This window comes from Bos taurus, chromosome 6 (assembly GCF_002263795.3).
Source record: "Bos taurus isolate L1 Dominette 01449 registration number 42190680 breed Hereford chromosome 6, ARS-UCD2.0, whole genome shotgun sequence".
NCBI classification, from domain to species: domain Eukaryota; kingdom Metazoa; phylum Chordata; class Mammalia; order Artiodactyla; family Bovidae; genus Bos; species Bos taurus.
In genome coordinates this window covers 71,826,235-71,845,601 of record NC_037333.1, presented here as the reverse complement: position 1 = coordinate 71,845,601, position 19,367 = coordinate 71,826,235, and the positions used below count along the sequence as shown (strand labels likewise).

General features: G+C 37.4%; 1 protein-coding gene and 1 pseudogene across 6 annotated transcripts in view; one reads left to right on the top strand and one right to left on the bottom strand.

The window, feature by feature from the left end:
- The first annotated feature begins 232 nt into the window (after positions 1 to 232).
- LOC112447180 (uncharacterized) lies at positions 233 to 293 on the top strand (annotated as a pseudogene).
- A 1,270-nt stretch (positions 294 to 1,563) lies between these two features.
- The window catches only part of PAICS (phosphoribosylaminoimidazole carboxylase and phosphoribosylaminoimidazolesuccinocarboxamide synthase), a 47,382-nt gene continuing 29,578 nt past the window's right edge, over positions 1,564 to 19,367 (bottom strand). For 5 of the 6 annotated variants that reach the window (XM_005207945.5, XM_005207946.5, XM_024993061.2 and 2 more), the window contains 8 exons: positions 18,147 to 18,344; positions 11,312 to 11,490; positions 10,018 to 10,197; positions 9,806 to 9,919; positions 8,291 to 8,374; positions 7,256 to 7,436; positions 5,887 to 6,045; positions 1,564 to 4,491 (listed from right to left, as the gene is read on the bottom strand). In XM_005207945.5, coding sequence (XP_005208002.2) covers positions 4,325 to 4,491; positions 5,887 to 6,045; positions 7,256 to 7,436; positions 8,291 to 8,374; positions 9,806 to 9,919; positions 10,018 to 10,197; positions 11,312 to 11,490; positions 18,147 to 18,344 — 1,262 coding nt within the window. In that variant the 3' untranslated portion in view covers positions 1,564 to 4,324. The remainder of the gene's footprint in view (positions 4,492 to 5,886; positions 6,046 to 7,255; positions 7,437 to 8,290; positions 8,375 to 9,805; positions 9,920 to 10,017; positions 10,198 to 11,311; positions 11,491 to 18,146; positions 18,345 to 19,367) is intronic. The other variant, NM_205813.2, reaches the window with a different exon arrangement.

Below are 19,367 nucleotides of genomic sequence, written 5' to 3'. Positions count from 1 at the left end.
GAGGAGACACACGGAAGAAAAGAATCAAGTGCAAAACAGTTTGGTGAAGACCCTTTGTCTATCCTTTGTTTTGCATTTCGAGAGCAGTTAGCAGTAAGAAAAAGGTGTTTTGAGGTGAGAATACCCAGGTTCAGTTCCTGACTTTGTGACTCGCTAGATGTTTGGCTTGTGACCGTATTATTAGAGTCCCAGTTTTCCCGGCTGTAAAAACAGGGATAATATATCGTTGTTTCAGATTAGCATGGCCCCTGCGCAAGGATGACACGCAAATTCGTGAAGCGTTCCATAAAAAAAAAAAAAAAATATATATATATATATATATATATACATATATATATATGTAATTGTTCCAGAGATAAACGATACTTCATGCCTTCTGGCATGGTAAGCACTCAAGTAGACATCGGGTAGGGGGTCAAGGTTTTTTAAGACGTGTTTGAATGTCAGGACAGGATACTATTGAATATTTTAATATTTATTTTTTAAACATTTATTCATATAAACAAAATTTTGTTTATTCATGTAAGACCTGTGGCAGGTCTTAGTTGGGGCGGGGTAGGGGTCCGCTGTTTTTGCGATCTACTTCCCTGACCAGGATCAAACCCAGCCCCCTGCATTGGGAGGACCGAGTCTTTGTCACTGGATCACCAGGGAAGTCCTTGTTAGGTACTCTTGATGAGAATGACTGAACATTTTATTGAACGCCTGGTCTGGACTCATTTCTTGTCCGGATTCTACCAATTCCTGCCGCTGCCCTGCCCCGTCTTTGCCAGCAATCTAACTCATTCTTTTTCATCCCTCATTATTTCTGTTTTTTATCTTATCTGGTCCTAGGTTAAAAGTTACCTCTTTTGTTTTCGCAGACTATGCAAGTTTCCTCATTACAGGCTCCAATGGAGTTCTCTGAGCACTGCTCACTGTTTAAGGCCTCTCTCCAGATGGACTGTTATTTGCCTTGTTTACTGTAGCATCCCTAGTATCTAGCCCACATCCTGGCATATAGTTGGTACTCAACTTTTTAACTGAATGACTTTTTGCTTATTTCTCCCCTGATCTGAGTTCCTTGTGAACTGAAACTATGTCCAGCTCATGGCCACTGCTGTCTTTACTGTATCACCATGCTAGGTTAACAACTCTTCCCCAAATGTTTGAAGTTGTGAGAAAAGCTCCACTGAAAGTAAGTTTTCATTGGCTTTCTGAGGAAAGCCAGTATTAGCATGTTTGCAGGTCCTCAAAAAGGCAAAGCTATTTTACTTTCTGTTCCCTTAGTCTGGGAAACTATTTCCCCGTATCTTTGCATGGCTTGCTCTTTACATCCTGCCCTGCTTGCCTCAAAAACATTCCTCATACCCAATCACTGTCCTCTCACCTTGGTCATTCTTCATGTGCACTTATACTTCCTCGAACCTATCCGCTTTATCTTTTATGGTTATCCCAAATAAAATGTAAAATTTGTGAGCGTGAAGGCCTTGTCTCTGTTGTTACTTTCCTAGGACCTAGAATAAAATCAGGCAAAACATGTATTTCACGCGTGGATAAATGAATAAATCTTCACACAAGAGCTTATCTTTGTCTTTTATTTGGCTGCACTGTTTACATTTCAGAAGGCATTAAAGCAAAGCAATTTTAAGTGTGGCTTTATGATATAAACTAGTGAGTTATTTGGACACAATTTTTCTTCCTCTTTTTAACTACAAGCCCACAAAGTATAAACATCCAAAGGTGGCAAACCAGGTAGGTTTGTGTAAGTTACTTTTTAGAACACAGTTAAAATACTTTTAAACAAGTATTTACTCTAGCACTGATGAACTATACTATTGAGGATATATGTACTCTATTAGGAAACTAATAGTGAAAATTATTATGACCATTAATAAAGGTCAGTCCTACCCACCAGTCTCAATGTTTGACATTTTTATGTACTGCACAAAAACAGAGCTTTTGCTAGGTGGGGACAGAAGAGCTGAAATAGCAGCCAACAACTATAACAACTGTATTTAGAGACCTTAAGAAACCCAAGTTCAAAGATGTTAAGATCAAATCTTTTTAATTGTTCTTGTGATCTAACGTGATCTAACAAGATAGAAAACTAAGCAGGACATGATTTTTACAATTTCCCCCATTTCTAGCAGACAGCTAGGCATAGCACATCAGCGCATAAGATAACAAACTGTAAAACTATATTTTCTCCTCTTTGGGAACTTACACTCCAACAGAGAAAGTACTTGTAGTCATTGTTGCTAGAGGAAGGTTTATTAGGGAAGGTTTAATGGAGACAGTGAAGATGAAGCCCTAGTAACACGATTTTAATGACACGAGGACATTCTAAGTCTGAAAACTATGAGAAAAGCAAGTTCCCTTGATAGGTTACATCAGTGATTCTTAACCTACAAGACTATGGACAGATTTCAAGGGAACCCAGGAACCAATGGAACATACTGAGAAATTCTGTGCAATTTTCTAGACAGAGGATCAGCAGCGTTCTTATTTTCAAAGGAGTCTATGTTGCAAAAGAAACTTATTTAAGAGTTTATGTTCTAAGTCCTTGGACAGTCTTTGAAAAGGTCAGGTTGAGAATGAAGATCTAGACCAGGCTAGTAACAGAATTTGACCCTTGCTTGAGATTTTTATATTTTTTGAGGATGGATAAATGGTAAATTCAAGACTTGGTGATGAGTTAAAAATCAAAAGGTCAGAGAAAACTGCTGCTGCTGCTAAGTCGCTTCAGCCATGTCTGACTCTGTGCGACCCCACAGACGGCAGCCCATCAGGCTCCCCCGTCCCTGGGATTCTCCAGGCAAAAACACTGGAGTGGGTTGCCATTTCCTTCTCCCAGAGAAAACTATCAAGGATAAAATCAAGCTTCTGATTTGGGACAGTGAGTATAGCCAGCTATAGGCTTGGAAGATGGGTTAAGTTTGGAGCATTCAGAGGGAAATAGCTGAAAATACAAGTCCATAGACATTCACTATAAAGATGATTATTCTAGCACTATTTGTAAACAATGGAGTGAACAGGAAATACCAATAATTAAGTGAAAGAGTATTTGGTGTCTAGCCCAAGAAAAGGAATAATCAGGTCAATTATACCCTAAAGAGAACAAGTTAAAGTGATAAGATGCTAGCTTGTTAACAGTTGACAGGAAGGTGAAAAAGCACAGACAGTATAGGCCAGTGGCAAAAGTTTTCAGGATTTCATCTGTAGCGGAGACTCAGCCTTGGGGGTTGGGGGATGGTGTGGGTGGGAAGGGAGGGAGGGACACAGATTAATTGGTAAAAACTGCCCTCTTTTCAAAGTGAACATTTATAAATTTTTACATGCAAGCTTAAGGGCTGTGTGGACACTTGGATAAAACTTTAAACGATCTGTAAAATTCCTAGGCTGCATAATGTAATACTGACTTCCAAATATGGTTTATAGACTCATGATGAACTGTAATATTTCTCAGTAATAACTGCTCCTTTAGAGGTACATTTTGCTGGGTATACTGCCCAGGCTTAATACTATTAACAAGAAAGAACTAGTTATGGTCATTAACTGGGAGATTCCAATTTCTGAAAATGATGGTAAGCTGGGAATTGTTAGTCTGACTATAATATATATTAGAATGAAAAGAATTTTATGACCTACAGAGCCAAGTAAGATTTACTAAATCTTTCATTTGCAATGGCAAAGGTAATTACTTTTTTTCCCACTGGAAACTGCCTTAACAGTTAAGTTCTCAGAAGTTCTCTATATGGCGTCCTCAGTGCCCCTTCATCTTGTCTTTCTTAGCCCTAGCAACAATCTTGGCTTTTGTCAAAAAAAGGCAATGTCAAACCCAAACTTCATCTCTATCTATAGCTAAATACAACATCATTTTCTGACATAGTGACTGCAAATAAAAAACCATGCCCTTAGAATTTTGTTAAGATCATACTGTGAAAAAGGCCTATATTGTGCTTAACCACCCTAAAATACAACCATTTTACATTTCTAAAACTTATGGGCTGAGATGTAGAAAGTCAAGTAATAATTTTAGAGCTCTGTAATAGGACATTATTAGCATTTAGTAAATATAATTAATTATACTGTCTAGCTAATAATGATCATATGTGGGTAAGAGATTAATTTTGAATGTATAGTAATTTCACTCCTTACAAAGAGACATTAATAAATATGTACACATTTTACTAATCCATGAATTGAGAAAAGCATTTATTCACTTACAAATTTTATTTTTCTCTCAATGATTTAAAATCTTTTCATCTTGATTTTTTTTGGGCGGCAGCTATACCAGAATATTATAGTTTTCCTCCTTAAAAAAATGCAGTGATGTTCTTTCTTATAAACTGGCCTCTCTAATTTTCTTGTCAGCCTGCTTCAAGGAAATCCATGTGTTTAATACACTTGCTCGCAGTCGGGCCCAGATCAAATGGTTATTTAATCCAAATATCTGAGCAGCAAACTGAGCTGATCCTTCTGGAGAAAGGATGGTTGAACAGCCAAGACCTATTGGTTCAGAAAAGATGGAAAATTGAGCTGTAAATTAATAAAATGAAAATACCACCTAGCAAACTATTCTATATTCTCAGAAGCCACAACAGCCACAGACAATAAAGCTACTATATTATCCTTTTCTAAAGTAGGATCTGTGGATAGAGTTTCCATCTTTACTATCTGGAGTGAAAAAGTGATAAATATTCATCAGCCAGGAACAGGTATTTTATATACAACTATCATTCTTCTCATTGAATCTACTTGCAAAGAAATTTACCTTTTGCAAAGTTCTTCCCATATATACTATCCCTTTAACTCCCTGGTAAAAGGCCAACAGAAACAAAATAAAATAAGGCATGAGGTTAATTGGGTAGAATCATCCGTTCTTAGACAAACTTGAGGTATGTTATTTTGGTCATTTTCTAGCTATTCCTTTTGTCTTTGCACTTGAATCATTCTTAAGTGATAAAAGTCAAATCCAGAAAATAAGAAATATTAGATTATACATTCAATACTAATTCAACAGATCTATAAGACAGTAGAGTAAGTAACTTCTTAGGGGGCCACACATTGCTCAGGCAGAGTTTTGGTTTCTTCAGCTAAAGCCATGGTGGCCTTTTTTTTTTTTTTTTTTTTTGAGTATAGTTGCTTTGCAACGTACTGTAAGTTTCTGCTGTACAGCAGAGTCAATCAGTCATACATACACATGTATCTACTTGTTTAGATTTCCCTCCCATTTAGGTCACCACAGATCACTGAGCAGAGTTTCCTGTGCTATATAGTAGGTTCTCACTAGTTATCTATTTTATACATAGTAGTGTGTATATGTCAATCCTAACCTCCCAATTCATCCCATAACCCCCTTCTCTCCTTGGTAACCAAGTAAGTTCTTCAGTTTCTTCAGGTGGGACTATTATGTCATTAGAGTCAAGGACTAGATAGGTTATAGATCCAAAAGCTCCAATTTCCCTAAATACCCTTGGAATTCATCAGGCTCTTTGATTCTCATGATCCCCAATAAGAATAAAATATAAATCACAAGGATATTTAATTTGTATTAATAACTCAATTTATACCGATCCACTACTTACTATATAACTAATATCAGCCAAATTAAGAAAAGTCAGTCCCTATGGGGACATATCAGAGGACAGATATGAATGTGGTATCATGGTTATGATTTTAAAATTAGTCTTTATCACTTAGAAAATAAGTATTAAGTATAAAATGCCATCATCTCTCAGATCTGCTTTATATAATGCAGCAGGAGAGGGCTACAAATGCAACAAGATGTGAATTTCTGAAGCTGGGTAACAGGTATATAAAATTTCATTATGTTATTCTCTCTACCATTGTGTGTATTTGAAGCTTGTGAATAAAAGCTTTTAGAAGATTCAGTTATCTTACCACTGGGTAATCGAAGAGAAGACCACACATCCTGAGCTCCCCAGTCTGGAGTGAGAGGAGGACAGCTGATAACTGGATATGCAGTGTTACCAGACAACACCGGTCCTAAACCATTGCTTCTGCCTGCCACTGCCACAAATACAGTAGGAATTCCATCTCCTAGGTAAATGACAAGTTATAATTACACTAAGCACTCAAAAGAGATTTCAAGATAATTTTTAAAAAAGGGGTCCCTGTGTAGTAACTGCCTGAGTTCCTTTAACAGTAGTCTCTAGATAAAGCACTATATTAAGACACTATTATTAAACATATTCAAAATACAAGGTTCATCCTGCCACTTACTGGATGTCAAGTAATGAAGCAGCAAGAATAGTTTTGATGATCTTTGAGATCTGTAGCATTAAGGAGGTCTTAAAACACGGGTATGAGACAGAGAACGTTCAAAGGTCCCTTCTACTATTGGTGCTTTGGCTCACTGAAGCAAAGAATGACACCACCTGAACCAGCATCTATCTTGCTGTCCTTCAACCAGCAGGGTATGGGAGATGCACAGTTAATAGAGACTAGAGGCTGAGTGACACTTCTTGAAGAATTGAATTCAATAATAGAGTACCCAAATATTTAAGACCCTTCAATAAATTTTTTATCACATCTCATAAACATCTTATTCTTTCATAAATTCATAAGTTATTTCTGTTCCCTACAGCAATCTACTTGGAACCCAAAACTTTATGTTTGCATTTTTCTGGAGAGGAAGAGATCTGGTTTTTATTAGCTTATCGTAGAGGTCTGACCTCCATCCACCCCCCAAAAAAGCTCTTAAAAATTCAATAACTATACTCCTATATAGCAACTACCTTTAGAAGGAATATACAACCAATATTTTCTCCAGTTGAGAATCATTCCAGTCTATAGGGCTCCTTATTTTAGATGCAATCCCATCAAGACATTTCTTTTATATACTAAATTCTGAAATCGTTCTTTCATGTTTGACTGTCTCCCAGGAAAGGCCGACCATTAGATATCTGAGAGGACCTGCGGCTTCAACCTCAGCCCTTTCTTCTGTAATTGATGTGGGGTCTATTTTCTGTTACAGGGTACTAGAAACAGTGCTTGAGGGGATTAGGTAAGGACTAATTCTAGTCTTCATTTTCCTCCCATGCTTGCATTTTCAATTTTTTCTCTCCGATTCATTCTTCTATAAGCTCCTAGAGTACCTTAAAAATTCTGGAGGCAAACACCTTGAAAGTTTAAAATTTTTTCCCTTGGAAATGTGGAAAATTATTTTTCAGCATTATTAGTCTAAACATAAAATTTTGGGGCAGAATCAGGAGAACTTCCTGAAGTGCTCTATTTATTCAACATTTACCTTCATACTCAGCTTTAATCCTCAGAGTTTCATCTGGTCCTTTATGGGCAGAGGTGACCCTAAGTTCGCATGGAATGCCAAAATTTCCACAAGCCTTCTTAATTTTTTCACAGTGATTAAGATCGGAGGTTGAGCCCATCAATACTATAACCCTGCACTGACTTTCTGGTTTCAGAAGCAACTGGAAAAGAAAAACATGAATATGCAAAAGAAGGCAAAGATAAAAATGGATCAATATGGGAATGAGTACTGTAAGAACAGTTTACAGTAAAATTACAACCTGACACAGTATTTCCTTAAGAAACCAAATTTAAGACAAGCAGAACAAAATGAGAGGATTTATTTTTCAAAATAACCTCTCTATATAAAAGAAAGTGGCCTTCCTAATTAACACCTGATTAAAAACATCTGATTTTTAATCAGATAAATTGTTTACTATTATAATAAAAAATTAATATTCAGGAAGCTGTAAAATAGTTCATCGAAGATTTTTAGTACATTCTGTTTAACATGTTTTAAGGCATAATCAGCCAAGATAGAAGTCATGTTATAAATCTTTGTAAACTAGTTGTGTGGAATTCAAAACGCACGTTCCCATGGAAATGATGTTCTAAAAAGTAGTTATCATCCTTGGATAACCATAAACCCCATTCATTTTCCATGGAATTATAGCAATAATAAAAACATAAACTTTAAAGTGACATTTTAATGTCACATGGAGTTCCAATTCTATACTCTTGCTAGGGACTCCGAGTAGCAACAGAAAGGTGAGTAGGAAATATAAGGTTCCCCTGCAGGGGGCAAGGAGGAAAGGATTCCAGGTTTCCCAATAGTATTTGGAGGAAGCAGACTGGCCAGTTTCACTGCAGCGGGTTCCAGTGTCCCAGTGAGGATAGTTCAGCTGGGACATTTTTTTAAGTGCTCCTTTCTTTAAAAGTCACTGGAAAAAAGAAAAGCACTGCACCTTCTCATTTTTGCTTCTTTCTGAAGCAAAATTTTCTTGGAGAAAAATACATAAGACAATGAAAGGCTTACCTCTACTCTTTCTGCAACCCACTCAAAATTTTTCTTCACCATCTGTAGCCCTTCAGGAGTTACTTCCTTGAGATCACGATACGACTAGAAAATAAGAAAGCTTAGAATATAAATACCAGACATGCATGAGACCCCCAACCCCAAACACCCAGCAACTACATCCGGCAAGCAGAGAGGGTTGATCTGAGCCACCATTATAGAGACTCGTGACCTCACACCCAATTCCCACACCCAAGTCAGTTCGGAGAGTCAGAATTTACTGACTGAAAAGGAGATTGGGTAAAGTATTCTACTAGTAATATTCTTCCTATCTGAAATGACTTGGTTTCTGAGTTCAGGGTACAGATTATGAAGTTTGCATAGCAAAAGATGTATCTGAAAAATATATCTGAGCCTACAAACTCATTTCTTGAATTAGTCTAGAGAAAGTTCAGATAGTGATGAATTCTTGCAGTTTCAAAGATAACTGTTTCCTACACGAGCAATTATAATTAGCTGCCCTGACAGTTCTTACATATTAAGTATAGAGAAGATCTTGCCCTAATTTTGTTTTTTCATAGGAAAAAACAGAATTAGAGCTTGGTAAGATCTTTAAGACCTGGGATAGAGTTCCACATCTGCCACTTGCTCGTTTTTAAGAACTTTTACTCGCATTTTTTTGGGGAGGCGGGCAGCAATTATTCCCAGGTCTTAAGTCTTTGTTTCTTCGGTGCAAGCTCCTCTTCTGGTTTAGGAACAATCTGTTCTTTTTCAGGAAGGATCATCTCAGTGTGGCAGGGAGCGCTCATACACGGGATGATCTGACCGCTGTGCTCACTTGCATGTGCTCAGTGACCAGAGAACCCACATCTAAGCTCTTAAGTTCAGCATTACCCTCGCATTTTTGAGCACGTGCACTAAAAATTCAGCACTCTTTTTGGGCCACTGACCCTGCATCCAGCCCCACTGTTTGGCCTCGGCACACCTACCAACTCCACCACTGTAACGATGGATGACACAGATAGCTTCCATAAAGGGACATCTTTCAGACTGGTGGCTTTTCAGATATGCATACCCTGGGCATTTTCATGAGTGTTCTTAACATGAAGATTTGAACCCCCTGATTTGCAAGATTTTGTAGAGTTCTCTGGGTCAAGTGAATAGCAAACCATTTTTAGAGGTCACCTCAGGTCAGGCCACTTATCAGACAAGCCCTGTCACTTACTTTTGTTAATTGTGAAGATATCTATCACCTTAGAGCCTTAGTTTTTAATTAATCAAAAAAGGGTAATATCTGCTCTGTGTGAGATAATAAATGAGAAATCTGCTTCATAAATGTAAAGTATTATTTCTATCCTTTTCTCCAGGATATATGATACATAGAAGATATTTATCTTTAAAAATAAATAGCAATCAACAACTTGGGCTCATGTCATCAGAAACAATAACTGCCTTCCTTTTCCTCCCATCTTCCCTTTCTCTTTTATCCCAGCCTGATCTTGCAAAGGATTAAAGCAAGCTTGAAGTATAACCTACCTGTTTGTCTTTTTGCTGGCTTCGGTCTCCTGATGGCCAGAGTCTCCAGGAATCATTATCAATAACATCAGCAAGAACAATTTCTCTGGTGATTACATCAACACCAAATTCAATCTAGAAACAGCATATCAACAAAGAGTTTTTCAAAACTACACTACTAAAGACATTTCTCAGTTATAATCTTTACTTTCAAATCTCCATTTTAGTTGTACCTTCATATCAACTAGTGTACAGTTCTGGGGCAACCAGGATTTCTCCAGTATTTCAAAAATAGCCTGCGTAGCATGACTCATGATATCCACTTCAGTTTGTCCTATAACAAGTCCAGCAAAGCAAAAATTTGCAGCAATTAGCTGTTCCTCAGACCACTGTGGATCATTATTGGCATCATCCTGAGAAAAAAGTATAGGAGTACAAGTAACTTAAATATAAATACAAAATATTTGAAATTTTCAGATAAACTGAGCATGATGAATTTCTCAGAAACATTCATTTTCATTAAAGATTTAATTTTTGTTTAAAATACTCTTTAACTCACAACATTCATTTTAAACTTTTCTATTTTCAATAGCTACTTTAAAATTCAATATTTTGGAGTAACTTATTCTAAGTCATAAAGTACTTTTAAAGAATTTGTTTTATCTATATAAATAATTTAAATAGAAGTTTATGATTTTTATTTTTTCTTAATCAGTCAACAGAGATGGTAAGAAGACCAAAACACATTCTACTCGAACAAAATCCTTCCAGAAAGCAACTTTCATAATCCCTTGACCTTACTTTTGGTAAGAATTTATACAAGACTATAAGTCTTCAAGAACGTTACTCGATAATTCAAGAGACTTCATACAATATAAAGAGATTGGAAAAAAAATAAAATACTTTCATTTTATTTTAAGTAGTGTCCCAACTGTACATGAAGTTTTTCTTTTATGGATTCTTGATTTGTATAATTATAATCATAAGACAAATGCTTTAAACTGTGCATTCACTGATGCACAATGACACTGCTTCTGAAATAGAAGAAATATGCTTAAAAGCATGAAAAAATAAAAGCAGTTTCAGTAAAGAAAACCAATACAAATTCATAACTGTTGACTCCTACATCTTTTGATGTATGATTCTGCTTATAAGACACATTAACAATAATTTTCTGTATTAGACTATAAAAAGATCCCTCATATTAGTCTTCAACAGTAGATTTTAAAATTTACTGAATTGTTCCTTTTCTCTTCTTCCTAATAACTGCTAATTTCAATGTGTTCTTTTTATTCATCGTCTTGTTCCAATGTAAGGTAAATAGATTTTCAAAGACATTTTCTCCTAAATTTTTGAATTATCATTACTAACTGAAGTGTACATTCACCACAAATATTTCTGGAATGATAATTTTAGTATCAAAAACTTAAATAGAAAAAACAAAGCTTAAAGAGTATTTAAATCTTTTGGCTCTGTGATAAACTTGTTGCTCAGTTACAGTAAGACAGGGAGGTATAAAATAATTACCTTAAAAAACATCTCCACTTTAGGTGGGTAGAACTTATATCCTTCCTTAACACCAGGATTTCTTTTGAGAAAAGAACCAGTTGCTATTCTTCTACAAACCCATTCAATTGGAATCATTTCACACTTAGGTGCAATGAAAGCTGTCTCCCCACATTTTTTGGTGAAAGCAGTTTTGATACCTACATATTGATGACAAAAAGAAAAAAAAGCATTAAAATTATATTTAAAAAGTTAGATCTGAGGCATAATAAAACTCTACCCTTTATAAAAAACAAAACAAAAACTCTGTGTAGGGATGTGGGAGGGAGGTTCAAGAGAGAGGGGCATACCAATACCAATGGCTGAGTCATGTTGATACATGGCAGAAACCAACACAATATTGTAAAGCAATTATCCTCCAATTAAAAAAAAAAAAACCCTGCATAGCCAAACACATTACCCTTAAATGGCACTATCAAAAATAAACATATTTTTTTAAAAACAGGCAGAAGTAGGAAAAAAAATTTTATTATGGCTTTCTACTGCCTATCAAAATATTCAGGAATATTTCATTTTACATTGCAAGGCAAATTATATACTGATTCTAAAAATCTGAGCTCCAGTGTCTCTTCATTCATTCTTTCAAAAAATATTTGAGTGTCTTCTCTACCACTGTGCACCTAACTGCACAAGGCATGTAAGTACCTAAATGGCACTAAATTATCTCTAAATCAGATCTGGTGGCAGGACTGTCACATTCATTGGTCCAGTATTATATGGGCCTTGTAAAATACTAATTTATCACAATCAGATACAGCCCTAAATTTTGGACAGCATTTTTCTCTTAATATTTAAAGCAAATAATCCTTGAAAAAGGCATTCAACAGATTACCAGCAGGAACGCAGTGACGAATCTGGCAGGAACGCAGTGGCCAATCAAAGAAAATATTTGTCCCTCCTCTCTTCTCTGTTTCTCAAACTGTTACTAGGAAACTAAGATAAAAGGCTGCCTTGTGATGTTTGGGACTGGGGCTACTTTATGTGGTGGCCTTAGAAAATAACTTCTCTAATAACAGTTACAATATATGATACGCTGTATGTTGCAGCAATTCCCTATGTACACAAAAGGACTGAAAGCAGGGACTCAAAACAGGTATGTGAACACCAGTGTTCAGTATGCTCACAATGTTTTGGCTATTAACAGGAACCAGAAGGGAGGAAAGGACCAGAGTATCCAACAAGAGATAAGTGGAGTGGACAGACGAAATGTAGTTTACACACAATGAATTACTACTCAGTTACAAGAAGAAGGACTTTCTGATACATGCTACAACATGGATGATTCCTGAAAACATTATGCTAAGTTAAGTAAAGGTTAAAACTGTAATTCTACTTACAGGAGATACCTAAAGTAGGCAAATTCATAGACAGAAAGTAGGACAGAGGTTACCTGGGGAGATTATTGTTTAATGGATCAGAGTTTCAGTCTGGAATGATGAAAAAGTTCTGGAAATTGATAGTGGCAATGGGTTGCACAACACTGTCAACATACTTAAAAGTCAGTGAGCTGTACACTTAAAAACAGTTAACACGGTAAATTTTATGTGTGTATATTTTACCACAATTTGCACGACCTACCTTAGGTCAGGCACGATAAATTCGGTTTCTTTTTGCTTAATCCTCCTAATACCTGATAAGGTGTGATGATCTTCCCAAGAAACAGGTAACACTGAGACACAGTAGTTATGTAGGCTACTACTAGGCAAGGCAAGGCAGGGTTTCGAACCCACACTGTCTGAACTCTGTAGGCTGCTTTACGCTATACTCTCCTAGAGGTGTTATTATATCATCACACTAATGCGAATTAAAATATCTCCGGGAAACCGGCATGGGTTTAACATAATTATGCTCATCTTTAGGCTACAATATTAGTACCTCCAATCCCAATTTAAACCTCTAATAAGATCAAATTTTTATCACCAAAGGACTGAAGATCTTTGATCTTACGCATGTATGTTAAGCATTCACAGGTGAAGGGAACCTACATTTATGGAAACCTTGCAGCATGCTAAGTGTTTTTTACATGTTATCTCATTTAACCATATATAAAAATTTTAAACTAGCTGCTATCATTCACATTTTACAGTGAAAGAAGTAGAGGCTCACAGAAATAATTTAATAAGTGAGGTCATGCTGCTAGCAAGTAATGGAGCCTGGACCTAAAATGCACTATCCAGTTCTGAAACCTGTACGGTTTTCTTTGTATTCCCTCTGGGTTTGACCAGGAAGATTCAATTAAAATAGGGAAAAGAATAAACTGCTGTATACTGTGTACACAGGAACTCTGGGAAAGAATGTTAAAAGTGTATGTAAAATACTTAGGCCACTTTAATCTTTAACAAATGATTGGGCTCATGGGCAGTCAGGAATTTAAATCAATCCTTGACTTGAGGTGGTAACTACATAACTAGGTCTAAGAGCTCTTTTTACCCAGTAGTCATATTTGCTCATTGTCTATCAAACTTTACAGACTAGTATCCAAATCTATTGCTTAAAATATAAACAATAGTTACCGTTACTCAGAGGAAAGTCCTCCCCTGTATCTAAGGGAATCAAAACTACAGTATCAACTTATGGTAGTCATACAAAAAAACCCGCTTCTAAGAAAAAGGGATTCAGTTTAGATGGTATAATGACTGCTTCTAACACATACACCAAAGAACTTCCCCCATTAGTCTCAGTTGTTTACAAAATTCAAAACTCCTATCAAGACTACTGCTGCTGCTGCTAAGTCGCTTCAGTCGTGTCCGACTCTGTGCGACCCCAACGGCAGCCCACTAGGCTCCTCTGTCCCCTGGATTCTCCAGGCAAGAATACTGGACTGGGTTGCCATTTCCTTCTCCAAGGCATGAAAGTGAAAAGTGAAAGTGAAGTCGCTCAGTCGTGCCCGACTCCTAGCGACCCCATGGACTGCAACCTACCAGGCTCTTCCATCCATGGGATTTTCCAGGCAAGAGTACTGGAGTGGGGTGCCATTGCCTTCATCACTTCACATTATGAATTACAACATCCAAGCATGACAGCTAATCAGCCCAGCTATCCCGGCACCATCCCTGATACCTGTATTAAGGTTCCAAGCTCTCCAACTGTGGTTTAACAACTGTGAGACTGTTAGTCGTTATCACTACTATCACGTCTAAATGTAACCACAGTGGGTTTCTGTGCAAGAAGGAACTGAAACATAAAAGGTTAAATTTTGATTTTTAAGTACAGAGACTAAATCCAGGGACTTCTAAATTCCCGTGTAAGTGTTATTTCATTATATAGCATGTACAGTGTTATTTCCTATATCTATACCTATTATTTGTGCATTCTTTTACAGTTTGTTCATGAGTGACAAAGAGAAAAGTAGAATCCTGATTTACTGATTCTCATTTTGGTGCTTTTCTCATTCAAATTTCCAGAAATACCTTAATTTGGAACATATCCATGGTTATAAAGAAAGCAGTTTTAAACAGACCTCTGACGGTCAACTAGACATATCATTTAACTATTAGCAAGTAAAAATTGCATCAGTTCAGTTCAGTTCAGTTTCTCAGTCATGTCTGACTCTCTGCGACTCCATGAATTGCAGCACGCCAGGCCTCCCTGTCCATCACCAACTTTCAGAGTTCACTCAAACTCACGTCCATCGAGTCAGTGATGCCATCCAGCCATCTCATCCTCTGTCGCCCCCTTCTCCTCCTGCCCCCAATCCCTCCCAGCATCAGAGTCTTTTCCAATGAGTCAACTCTTCGCATGAGGTGGCCAAAGTACTGGAGTTTCAGCATTACCATCATTCCTTCCAAAGAAATCCCAGGGCTGATCTCCTTTAGAATGGACTGGTTGGATCTCCTTGCAGTCCAAGGGACTCACAAGAGTCTTCTCCAACACCACAGTTCAAAAGCATCAATTCTTCGGCGCTCAGCTTTCTTTATAGTCCAACTCTCACATCCATACATGACCTCTGGAAAAACCATAGCCTTGACTAGACAGATCTTTGTTGGCAACGTTAATGTCTCTGCTTTTGAATATGCTATCTAGGTTGGTCCTAACTTTCCTTCCAAGGAGTAAACGTCTTTTAATTTCATGGCTGCAATCACCATCTGCAGTGATTTTGGAGCCCCCCAAAATAAAGTCTGACACTGTTTCCACTGTTTCCCCATCTACTTCCCATGAAGTGATGGGACCAGATGCCATGATCTTCGTTTTCTGAATGTTGAGCTTTAAGCCAACTTTTTCATTCTCCTCTTTCACTTTCATCAAGAGGCTTTTTAGTTCCTCTTCACTTTCTGCCATAAGGGTGGTGTCATCTGCATACCTGAGGTTATTGATATTTCTCCCGGCAATCTTGATTCCAGCTTGTGCTTCTTCCAGCCCAGCGTTTCTCATAATGTACTCTGCATAGAAGTTAAATAAGCAGGGTGACAATATACAGCCTTGACGTACTCCTTTTCCTATTTGGAACCAGTCTGTTGTTCCATGTCCAGTTCTAACTGTTGCTTCCTGACCTGCATATAGGTTTCTCAAGAGGCAGGTCAGGTGGTCTGGTATTCCCATCTCTTGAAGAATTTTCCATAGTTTATTGTGATCCACACAGTCAAAGGCTTTGGCATAGTCAATAAAGCAGAACTAAGGCTTAAAAGAACTCTTAATCTTTACCCTAAAACTAACAATGTTATGAATTTTAAAAACTTTTAAATTTGCCTTAATTTCACAGTATATAAAACCTGGAAAGCACCTTTCCACACTTTCTGTGAACCAAGTAACTTTTAGGTTATGTTCAGCGTGCTAAATAGATAATTGCTGGAGTACTTCATTTGTGTGACCAACTTTCCCAGCTGGATGCAGGCCTTTCAGAGTCAAACTGCATCACCCTAATTCACCCTCCTGAAGCCCCACCAAGTACACTGAATGGTGTCTTATTAAATCAACAAATAAAAGAACTCGGGCCTGTACATATCGTCCACTGCTTTAATCCCATAGCTACATACTACTATAGGGACACAGAAGCTAGTTATATTGTTAACAACTTATACTGTTAAGCAACTATAAAAAATTTTAACATGTATGGGGAGGAGGTAATTTGTGAGGTTAAAAAAAGGTTAAAGGATCATTTATCTTTATTGCAAGAGGAACCTAACACTAGTTTGATGCTTTCTCTAGAAATCTACTCAGTTACTGGAAAACCACCACTCAAGGAAATCATGAAGTAAAAATCCTGGGTTGCATTATTTAAGAACTGAAGGAAGTGCTTTAAAATTATGTAATATTTTTACCTTCAATGTATACAGCGATTTATGATATGGATGACAATTTATGTTGGCAATTAAACATATTTTTTTTGTCAAAGTAATTAAAAATGGGAAACAGGGTACTTTGGAAAAGGCAAAAGTACTCAAGAACCTATTCCATGCTGATGGAAAGAATTTAACTTGAATTACCTTGTTTCTTTCACTCCAATTGCCCTCCACAGAATGTTTTGATCTGGATTTCATCTTTCAAATAGATTTCACTATTGGAAATAGTCTTTACTCAGTTTTAGAGTAGGAGGTAACCCTGGAGATCTTGATCTAGTCCAAATCCCTCACGTGAGGAATGGCAGGATGAAAAGGTGTGGTTGTAGTCTTCAATTACTTTTCAGGGCTTTCAAATGGAAGAGGGATTTGATTTGAAATTCTGTATTATCTCCAAGGGGCAGAGCAAATTTATGTGCACAGAATTTTAGGGATTAAATTCATCAATCAGAGCTGCCAAAACGCCAGAATATGCTTCTTTCACAGGTTAAGTTCCTTAAGTTCCTTCATAGGTAAGCCTTTCCTATGTCCTAGGAGAGGAAAGTTACAGAGAAGATATACATTCCAGACAAAACCTGTAGCAAACTGATGAAATTCCTCTCAACTAAATGATCAGATCAGATCAGTCTCTCAGTCGTGTCCGACTCTTTGTGACCCCATGAATCGCAGCAGGCCAGGCCTCCCTGTCCATCACCAACTCCCGGAGTTCACTCAGACTCACGTCCATTGAGTCAGTGATGCCATCCAGCCATCTCATCCTCTGTCGCCCCCTTCTCCTCCTGCCCCCAATCCCTCCCAGCATCAGAGTCTTTTCCAAAGAATCAACTCTTCGCATGAGGCGGCCAAAGTACTGGAGTTTCAGCTTTAGCATCATTCCTTCCAAAGAAATCCCAGGGCTCATCTCCTTCAGAATGGACTGGTTGGATCTCCTTGCAGTCCAAGGGACTCTCAAGAGTCTTTTCCAACACCACAGTTCAAAAGCATCAATTCTTCGGCGCTCAGCCTTTTTCACAGTCCAATTCTCACATCCATACATGACCACAGGAAAAACCATAGCCTTGACTAGACGAACCTTTGTTGGCAAAGTAATGTCTCTGCTTTTGAATATGCTATCTAGGTTGGTCCTAACTTTCCTTCCAAGGAGTAAGCGTCTTTTACTTTCATGGCTGCAGTCACCATCTGCAGTGATTTTGGAGCCCCCCAAAATAAAGTCTAACACTGTTTCCCCATCTCCAAACCAAGTAAAATGTTATAGTGGTATTTAAATTTCTGGTTTAATTTAAATAAGTGTAGCATGTGAGGCATCCCCAAACACGTTGTTAATCCAAATAACCTCCTTAAAGAGATCAGAGAGGTGTCTGTGAGAGGTGAGTCACTTACCTGCTTCCTAAAACAACCAGAAAAAAAAATCTACTGGTAATCAACATCTTACTAACGCAAAAAATGTCATTTCCCAATAAAAAGGACAAGTATACGTGAGAGAGACCACAAACAGGGAAGCTACTGGGAGAGCCACTCACCTGCTTCCTGTAACAACTGAAAAATACAGCTGGTAATTTTATTTGAGATTGCAGCTTTTCCTTCAAGGTGATTCTTTCTGGCTGCATTTCCTGCTGTTATTTGGTCCTTGGATTGCAGGAGGACTTTTCCTGGACTATCCAACAATTCATAGACTTCTTTTGTTTTACCCTCATAGAGTTTTTTACCAATCTTCAGTACTGTGGAAATAAAATGCAAACATTAGATTTCAGGAAATTTCGTGTAAAAGATAATCGAGAAGATTAAATTATCTAGAATGATGAATCAGTATGCATACAGAGCAATTAAATAATTTTAATAAAAAATTAACTCATCAGCATAGATCCTTGTACCCTACAAGGTATTTTCAACGCACCATCACATTTCATCCATACAATTTTGTCAAGAATTACAATTATGCAAATTATGATACAGATTAGGAAACTAAGTACCAAAAAGGTAGATGCCGCATAGTTAAGAAATGGCAGAGCCAGAAAAAACCTTAAGTCTTCTGATATCTAATGTTATGTTGTGCTCTTTCCACTGTCAATTTGTCTCACAGTAGAACTGAAGTAGAATTAGTTAAGACACATTAAGATTAATGTGACAACACTAGTAATTTCATTTATATACTCATAATACAATTAACTAAAATAGCTTGCAGGAGAAAAAATGCTGTATTTTTCCCGACTACTGTTTTCCATGGCAAGCAAAATGGGCAAGTTCAGCCAGATGGTCTTCTTGATTTCAAGTCGATGTGCAAGAGGAGCCACCTCCATCCACTGCAGTCAACCGACCTGGAAGCACTTCTATTTTTCTAATCCTGCTTCCCTACCCCCCACCCTTGAAGCCCTCTCCTCACTAACAGTTATAGAAAACTGTGAGAAGTAAGGACAAGAGCATCCAATTGATGCAGGTCATCAGACTTAAAGAAAAGTAGACTTTGTCATTAGAAAGAATGATTTTGATGAAGATCAGGGATAATGGAAGTTTAAGGACTTAAAATTTCCAAGAGGAGAAATCACCACCCCTCATTCTTCCAAAACATTGACTCATTCTCAGCATCTGCATTTTTCAGTGTCCATGTGCCAGGTACTAAGGATGTACCAGTAAACCACGTTCCTGCTCTCAAGAGGCCAGAGTCTGAGAGAAGCTGAAATTAACCATCATAATAAGTATAATGTGAGAAATACAGAGACTGTGGACCACAGGTTCACAGCAGG